The 8,271-nt window shown below is 56.0% G+C and overlaps 2 protein-coding genes across 10 annotated transcripts in view; one reads left to right on the top strand and one right to left on the bottom strand.

Moving 5' to 3' along the window:
• The first annotated feature begins 1,149 nt into the window (after positions 1-1,149).
• FOXF1 (forkhead box F1) lies at positions 1,150-5,893 on the top strand. Of its 2 annotated transcripts, XM_085234808.1 has the most exons (3): positions 1,150-1,395; positions 1,862-2,862; positions 4,357-5,893. In XM_085234808.1, exons 2-3 carry the CDS (start codon positions 1,872-1,874, stop codon positions 4,515-4,517), a joined length of 1,152 nt encoding a protein of 383 aa, XP_085090934.1. In that variant the 5' UTR covers positions 1,150-1,395; positions 1,862-1,871; the 3' UTR covers positions 4,518-5,893. The 2 variants fall into 2 exon arrangements, with proteins under 2 accessions (XP_085090934.1, XP_085090933.1); XM_085234807.1 differs by lacking the exon at positions 1,150-1,395 and having other exon boundaries at positions 1,681-2,862.
• Positions 5,461-8,271, bottom strand: part of MTHFSD (methenyltetrahydrofolate synthetase domain containing) — a 24,721-nt gene continuing 21,910 nt past the window's right edge. For all 8 annotated transcript variants that reach the window (XM_085234810.1, XM_003209866.5, XM_085234809.1 and 5 more), the window contains one exon: positions 5,461-7,519. The gene's annotated coding sequence lies outside the window, so the exon portion shown is untranslated. The remainder of the gene's footprint in view (positions 7,520-8,271) is intronic.

Below are 8,271 nucleotides of genomic sequence, written 5' to 3'. Positions count from 1 at the left end.
ACTTAAGATAATAATAATAATAATAATAATAACAACAACAAATGTATATATATCATTTAAAAGCGAACCTGAAAGAGGGGGGCTTTGGGGATGCTCTCTGTAGTTGCAGGGCAGACCCGTAGCGGCCTGCATTGACCGGAGGGGTTGGGAGGGGGGGTGGTGGTGGAAGGGGGGTAATTTCTTTTTATTTTCCCTTTCCTTTCTCTCTTCCTTTCCCCGAACCCAGACTGTGGGGCAGCCGCACGTTGCCCCGCTCGCACCCTACAGCAGCCAAAGCCCGGATTGCTGCCGCCGTGCCCTCCCCCCCCCCCATCACTCTAATATCCCCCATCAGGAGCGTGGATTTAAACGCGGAAGAAGGTGACAAAGCTTTAAAGCGACTTACCTCGAGCGAGCGACAGCCCTCCCGATGGGAAGATGCTCGAAAAGGGCTTTTTTTTTTTTTTTTTTTTCTTTTTTTGAAGGGTTGAGAGGAAAGGGGGGGCGGTGAGGACTATTCCTTCCCGTTCTCCTTCCCGTCCCCCCCCCCTCCCTCCCTCACCCGATGTATGTGCGTGCGGCATCCGAGCGAGCCGAGCACGGGGCTGTCGGCATTCAGCCGTTTGTGAAGAGCAGATTTATAAACAACCTCCCCCCTAAAGTAAAAAAAAAAAAAAAAAGGAAGAGGAGCAAAAAAAAGGAGAGAAAGGAAAAACCTCGGAGCAGGAGAAGGGACCGAAGTTCCCGTTCCCGGACCGACGGCAGAGGCAGAAAAGGGCATTTCGAGAGGCAGAGGGAGTTTTCGCCGATTTCTTTTTATTAAAGCACCCCCGAGCCCGTGTTTACATTGCTCAGTATAAACATCCTGCCCGGGCCCGCCGAGCTTAAAAGAGCGCACCAAGAGGGGGTTTAAGTGGGTGAAGCTCCAAACTGAGCGGACACCGAAACCGGGGCTGCGCCTCCTCTCCACTGCGCGGCCGCGGATGTTCCGCGCTGCCCGGAGGCTCCTCCGCGTGGGTCCCTCCCCATCCCGGTGGTTTCCAACAGAAGCAGTGCGGGGAACGGTGGGGGAGGAGGGGGCAGGAGGTGGGTTGGTGCCGGGACCCCACGCTCGGTCGCGGTCACGCGTGGCCCCCCCATCCGGAGGTGGGCAAGGATGCGGAGCGTTGCGTGGAAAGGGCTCTTTAAAAGCTGAGGAGCTGCGGAGAGGGGCCGGGACAGGAGGGCCGAGGGGGCCGCCCGGGAGGGCGTGGGGGAGCCGCTCGGGGCGGGGAGTTCCTCTCCGTTCTTACGTCTGTCAAAGGAGCGGCAGACGCCGCGGAGAGAGATAAAGCAAAAGGCGAGCGGAGGGCCGGGGGCAGACTCGACAGCCACCGCGATGGGAAGCAGCTCCTCGCAGCGCCGGCCCTATTAGAGGTGGGGGGCCCGGCGGGACGCGGACGGTCCCGGAGCACGGAGCGGGACGGAAGGAGGCGGCCCGCTTTTCCTCGCGGCAGCCGAGGGCAGCTTTCCCCCCCGCGGCCCCCCTTCTGCAGCCGGGCTCGGATTTAGGGATAAAGTGGGAGGAGGAGGAGGAGGAGAAGGAGGAAAAGGGGTGGGGGGGGGGGGTCGCAGCCATTTGTTTATCCTCTGAGGGGTGAAGGCTCCCGGTGGAAACAAACCCTGCCGGGGGCCGAGAGGAGGAGGAGGAGGAGGAAGAGGAGGAGGAGGGTCGGGGGGGATCGCGGCGAGCCCCCAGCAGCGCGGTGGCCTTTTGGGGGGGCGCGTGGGGGGGGGTGGCGGAGGAGGGCCGGGGCTGGCCGCCGCGGAGCTGCCCGTAGATGACTGCAGAAGCGCAGCAGGCTCTGTCCTCTCAGCCCCCTCCTCCCGCTGTGCACAGCAGCTACGGCCCCATGTCCTCCGTGGCCGAGAAGCAGCCGCAAAACTCGGCCATGGACGCCGCCTCCGCCGCTCCCTCCGGGCCGGGAGGCAACAGCGCTCCGGGCAGCGGCGGAGCTCCGGGCAGCGGCGGCCCTAAAGCGAAGAAAACCAACGCGGGAATCCGGCGGCCGGAGAAACCGCCCTATTCCTACATCGCTCTCATCGTCATGGCCATCCAGAGCTCGCCCTCCAAACGGCTGACCCTCAGCGAGATCTATCAGTTCTTACAGAGCCGCTTCCCTTTCTTCCGCGGTTCTTACCAGGGCTGGAAAAACTCCGTTCGCCACAACCTCTCGCTCAACGAGTGCTTCATTAAGCTGCCCAAGGGGTTGGGCCGCCCGGGTAAGGGCCACTACTGGACCATCGACCCGGCCAGCGAGTTCATGTTCGAGGAGGGCTCGTTCCGCCGCCGGCCCCGCGGCTTCAGGAGGAAATGCCAAGCGCTGAAGCCCATGTACAGCATGATGAACGGGCTCAGCTTCAACCACCTCCCCGACAGCTACAGCTTCCAGGGCTCGGCCGGAGGGCTCTCCTGCCCTCCCAACAGCCTCTCCCTCGAAGGAGGTTTGGGCATGATGAACGGCCACTTAGCCGGCAACGTGGACGGGATGGGCCTTGCGGGACACTCCGTGCCCCACCTGCCCTCCAACGGCGGGCACTCCTACATGGGCAGCTGCAGCGGCTCCTCGGCGGGGGATTACCCGCACCACGAGAGCTCCGTGCCCGCCTCCCCGCTGCTGCCCGGCGGAGGGGTGATGGAACCGCACTCGGTTTATTCCAGCTCGGCCTCTGCGTGGGCTCCCTCCGCCTCGGCCGCCTTAAACACGGGAGCTTCCTACATCAAGCAGCAGCCGCTGTCGCCTTGCAACCCCGCGGCCAACCCGCTGTCCTCCAGCCTTTCCACGCATTCCCTCGATCAGCCCTACTTGCATCAGAACAGCCACAACACCGCCGAGCTTCAAGGTGAGGCGCGGACGGGTGAGAGAGAACCCTGCGGGGATGGAAGCGGGGGGGAAACCGCGGCCACGGCACCGGGGATTGGTTTAACAGCAGCTCCCCCCGAGGGGAAGCAGCGGTCCTCTCACTCTTTACCGGAGGATGCGGCGGTTCGCTCCGTCGGGTTTCGCACCGTCGTTGTTGCGGGGTTGGGAGCTGCCGCGTCCCGCGTGGATGCGGGAAGGGGAGGCCGGGGACGGATCCTGGGGGTTCAGAGCAAATAGGAGGTGGCGGAACAACGAGGAAAGGGTATCGATAGAGGCTACCGCAGGGCTCCTCGAGGAGGCTCCCAGCGAAGCGGGGGTTTTCCTTACGGGAGCGGCTGCTTCCCGTGTCCTTAACCATCCGCCCCCGTCCCTCCAGCCTCACACCGCAGCAATCCGCTCCTCTCAGGCTGGTGTTTTCCAGGCCCTTCTCCTCCCTCCGCCTATACGAACTCGGTGGCGGGGTGTCCCCGCTCCCTACGGATCTTCTGTGCCGCTGCTCGGGGGGACGGCGGTGTCCGGGCCGCCGTCGGACCGCCGGGCTCTGAGCCTGTGGAGGGACGGGGAGCTCGGAGCTGGGATTGATACCACGGCCCGAGTTCACTTCGGGGCCCGGGGAGGCTCTCGGGATGAGGGGAGCGCTCCGCATCGCTTCGGGGCCGTGGAAGGGAAGAGTTTGGGCTCGCTGCGTTTGGCCCCCGGTTTTCTAAAAGAGAGAAAAAACTGCAGAAACGATGTAGAGCGGAGCGGTGGTGGGGAAGAAGCACGAATTCAGGGCGGAAAGGCGCAGCTCAGCGCAGGGCCGAACCGGGCCAAAGGCAGCGGAATGCAGCCGGAACCCGCTGCCTCCACCTCGGCCCTAATCCGCCAATAAACCGCAGATCAGCACACTAATTTCGCTGAGAAATGAAGCAAAAAATCAGTCCTAAAGGAACTCCCAGGCCTGCCCGAAAAGTCTCAGATCAACACCCAAAAATGAACGGGGCTCTTCCTGAGCCCGGAGCGGATTTGCGCGGCTCCTCCCGAACTCAGTCTCGATTTTTCGGGGCCTTTTTCCCGTCCCGAAGTGGCTGCGGAAATAGCGGGGGGGGTTTCCATGGGCTGCTTCGGCCCCTCCGCCCAATCTGTGCCGCCGGGTCCGCTCGGGAGCTGCCGAATAACTCCGCTCCGCACCCTGCGGGGATTGCGCGCAGGCGCAGCAAATACAAATACAAATGAAAAAGAAAACCAAAACGAAATGTCCTTAGGCCGAGAGGGGTCGGAGCTACGGGCTTTTCTCCGGCACCTGCCCGCATTTTCTAGGAGCGATGGGAGCGCAACAAAACCTCGATTCGCGGGCGGCCGGGTGTTCCCCTCCCGATATCTCCTTCTCCCCAGCGCTCGATTTTTTTTTCTTTTTTTTTTTTTTTTCTTTTTTTTTTTGGTGGGGTGTAAATATAATGATGATGGCTGACCGTTTTCTCTCTCCGTCCCGCAGGCATCCCGCGGTATCACTCCCAGTCTCCGAGCATGTGCGACAGAAAGGAATTCGTCTTCTCTTTCAACGCTATGGCCTCCTCCTCCATGCATTCAGCGGGCAGCGGCTCCTATTACCACCAACAAGTGACATACCAGGACATCAAGCCGTGCGTTATGTGAGACGGGGCGGAAAAGCCACCATCACCTCCCGGAGGCCGCCGAGGTCTGACCCGGGGAACGACCCCCATTCCCACCCAGGACCCTGTGGGAGGAGGAAAGAGGAGTGAGGGGGGGGTTCTGCAGACTGAGTTTGTCCCCATGGATGGGACCCCCGGGGAGCGGACAGCTGAGCGCGGCGAGGCCGAATGCGGGCGGCCCCGGGGCTGAGCGCGCCCCGCAGCTGAGCATCGGCCGGGCCGGGCTCCACCACGTGTCTTTAATCAAAGACGCTCTCTGCCTTCTGCTTCTTCTTCTCTTGGGTCGGGGTAGGCTGGAAGAGAGAGGGGAAGGGGGGGAGGAGGGGGGGGGGAAAAAAAGCAGCTCCCCGAAACTCTCCGCTGCCCCTTATCTTGAAATCTCCGACTGCGAGTTTGGGTTGAAAGGTTTGCTACGTGAGCTTTTTTGGGTTATATCCTTGAAAAGAGAAAAGAAATTGCAAACGAAGCGTTCTAAATCAATTCTCTAAATGAGAGCGATGCCACAGCCCCATCCATCAGGGGCAGAGCCGGAGGGGATGCTGTGAGCACCCCGAGCACAACAGAGCAGCGCTGCTCCGGCCCTTCGCTCCCATCGAGCCCTTACTCCTGAAAATAATTTTTTTCTTTAATTTTTTTTTTTTCAAAAATCTCTCAGAGGGATCACATTTATTATTATTATTATTTTTTTTTTAGCCATTGATTTGATTTTTTTTTTCTTTTTTCTTTTTTACCTGCGTAAAGACTGCAGGACCAGACCCTATGCAGAGAGAATAAGGCACTTTGAAAAGAGACAGCCACGCTCCTTCTGTTATTTATTCTACATTGTCGTCGTCGTTGTTGCTAATAATGGAGACATGAGGAGTCTCAGTTGATCAGTATTAAAGCGGTGGAGCTCTGTTGGCAATATTTGCCATATAGATGTTGGGTTTTGTTGTTGTTGTTTTTTTTTTTTTTTTTTTTTTAGTTAATCTCTGTAAATTTTAAACCGACCCCGGTCTCTGTGTAAAGACAATCCTCCATATGTTTTTATAGAAATATATATATAATGAAGGATTATCCCCCTCTGTTCCCCGTCTATTTTTTTTTTTTTTCCCCTGACTTTGTACAGTTCGTGTCACCTATTTTAATTCCTTTCTGCACTGTATAAAACTGTAATGATGTGGTTGGTTTTGTGTTCTATTTTATTATTTTGGTTTTTTCGCCCTTGCCCTTTTGTGTACGTTTTGTCCCTAGAGGAGAAAAAAAAAAAAAAAAAGAGAGAGAGAGGAAAAAAAACTGAACCGAAATAAAACATGTATGGTCTTTGTATGTGGGCTTCACGACTGTATGAGCAGCAAATAAACGAGCAATGCGGTGTGAGAGGCCGAGTTCTATCTGAGGAGTCTGTGGGCTCCCTGTGTTTGGGGCAAAAAAGTCCCATTTTGGTGCAGACTTGCAAGGGATTCTCTTGGTTTTGGCTGCGGCGCTCGGCGGGTCCTGGAGTTTCCCTTTTGGTGGCTGCGGGGCTGTTTGAAACGGGGAGATGGAGCGAGGAGGGAGGAAAGCTGGAGGTGACTTTATTTCTTTTTCGTCTTTGTCGTCTGTATCTTTTTATTATTTTGCCCAAGGAAAAAGTGAAAGGTGGTATCTGATGGCTCTGAGCCTCTTAGTGGGGTCACAGCCTTCAGCTCTTCCTCTCTTCTTCCCAGCCGGACCCTATGGAGCCCAAGGCAGCTTTCTGCAGCCTTTCCTCACCGTAGAAGATATAAAACATATAAAATCAAAGCAGGTAACCGGGGGCTGGCGCTTACCTAAACCCAGGGACAAATCCATGTGCTGGGCACTCAACTTATTGCAAAGGATTCAGGTTTATTTGTTGGAGGATGCACCCAACTCCAGACATCCTGCTTCAACCATCTCCATAGGCCAAATGCACCCGTATCAGTGCATACTACCAACGTGTAGATGTATACAAATTACTCTGATTACTCAGTTGTGTATGTCCATCTTCATCCAGGCAAATTAAGTTACGGCACACTAATTAGCCGAGCGTTGTGTAATGAGTTCACTTAAAAGCAAAGTTAGCCACACACACACAAGCTTTCTAATTAAGGCAGGTGGGAAGGGCTTGATGAGCTACTGGAAGCCTTTCTCTGGGAAGTTTAATTAATTTGGGGGTGTTTTTTTTTTTTTTTTTTTTTTTCCCAAGGGTAGTTATGGTTAAGGGATCGGCTGTCAACTTGCAATCCTTATTGGAGTTCCTCTATCTTTGTGCCTTTGTGGACCAATCTTTCTCTCCATTGCGTGTTGGCCATCCCTGCTGGAGGTGAGCCACGCTGTTACCATCTCCACGTGCGAGCTGAAGGCTGGGGTTTGACTCCTGATGCACATATCTGTGCTAGGTGTGGCCGAGATAAAGGCTCGGGGTTAGGAGTTCAGTCTCTGCCAAGTGGTTTTTCCTCCCTTGAAATCTCACTATCGCTTCTAAGATTCTTTTTCATCCTTCAGATTTGCTTTGGACTCGGGCACCTTATCGATCTGCTCACAGCTTGCTGTCTGCGGGGCTGGGAAGGGCAGGCAGACACCTCGCAATCCACCCGAGCAGGGTTTAATATCTGGTCCCCAACAAAGGTTTGTGTGATTCATTTTCCTCCGTCCCATCGGTTCCCCTTACCCCAAGCCACCAAACCTGGAAAAACAGAACCACTGCATACCGTGGACGCCACATATTCCTCAAGCCAGTGAGCGCAGTCTAAACAGGCAGCTCTCCATCTCCGACACCTACAGCAGGGAGGAGAGGGTGAAATCCTGCAGGCTCCTTCTCACAGCCCTTGTTCTGCACAAGATGAACCCGTTTTTTCCCTTGTTGTTCCAGGGGATGGGAAAATTCTAGCTGTCATCCCAACCGGACCCTTTGTACAAGCTCTGTGCATGTGTTTGCGTGAGCAGGAGAGCTCTGCTGGGAGGTGAGGAGGAATAAGCTTGTTCACAAATGCTGCCAGAGCCCTGAAAGAGGACAGGAGGAATAGGCTTGCTCAGAAATACAGGATTTGCTCACGTAACAACCTCCCCATGCCCAGATCCGAGCTGTGGCTAGCTGACATGGCTCCCTTCAGTAGCGGCAATTTGCTCACTGCTGCGCTGCACTTTTGGAGCACATCAAGAATCAGAGCCTGGTTTTTCTCAGCAGATTTGGCACAAGATATACCAGCAGCTCAGGGGACCTAGAAGTCCCCAGACATGCTGCAGCAATGGCCAGGCCGTGCCATGGCAGAACATTCATGCAGCAAGACGCGTTGGTTGGTAGCCTCTCCACTTCCCTCCGCTCATCTCCAAGTGTTTCCACCCAGCCTCTTAGGGCTGCCGTGGAGTTGCATGTGTACGTCTACAGCCCTGTTGCTTGCATACGGCTGGGTCTCCGTGTGACGGTGAGGAGGGACCCGGGGGCGATGCGGGGCTCAGCTCGGGGGCGGCGGAGCAGAGCCGTTCCCTTGGAGGCAGCGCCATCTGGTGCTGCGCACCGCGCAACGCGCCCCGAATCCAAGGGGTTTTTCCCAACAGTGACCGCGAACCCGGCTGCTTCGGGATGTTTCTGCCCCTTTCCTTCTTTCCTTTCCTTTCCTTCTTTCCTTTCCTTTCCTTCTTTCCTTTCCTTTCCTTCTTTCCTTCTTCTTCTTTCCTTCTTTCCTTCTTTCCTTTCTTTCCTTCCTTTTCCTTTCCTTTCCTTTCTTCTTTCCTTTCCTTCTTTCCTTTCCTTC

The sequence above is a fragment of the Meleagris gallopavo genome, chromosome 13 (genome assembly GCF_905368555.1).
Source record: "Meleagris gallopavo chromosome 13, MGAL_WU_HG_1.1, whole genome shotgun sequence".
NCBI classification, from domain to species: Eukaryota; Metazoa; Chordata; class Aves; order Galliformes; family Phasianidae; genus Meleagris; species Meleagris gallopavo.
The sequence above is the reverse complement of the archived record's forward strand: the minus strand, read 5'-3'. Positions and strand labels throughout refer to the sequence as shown.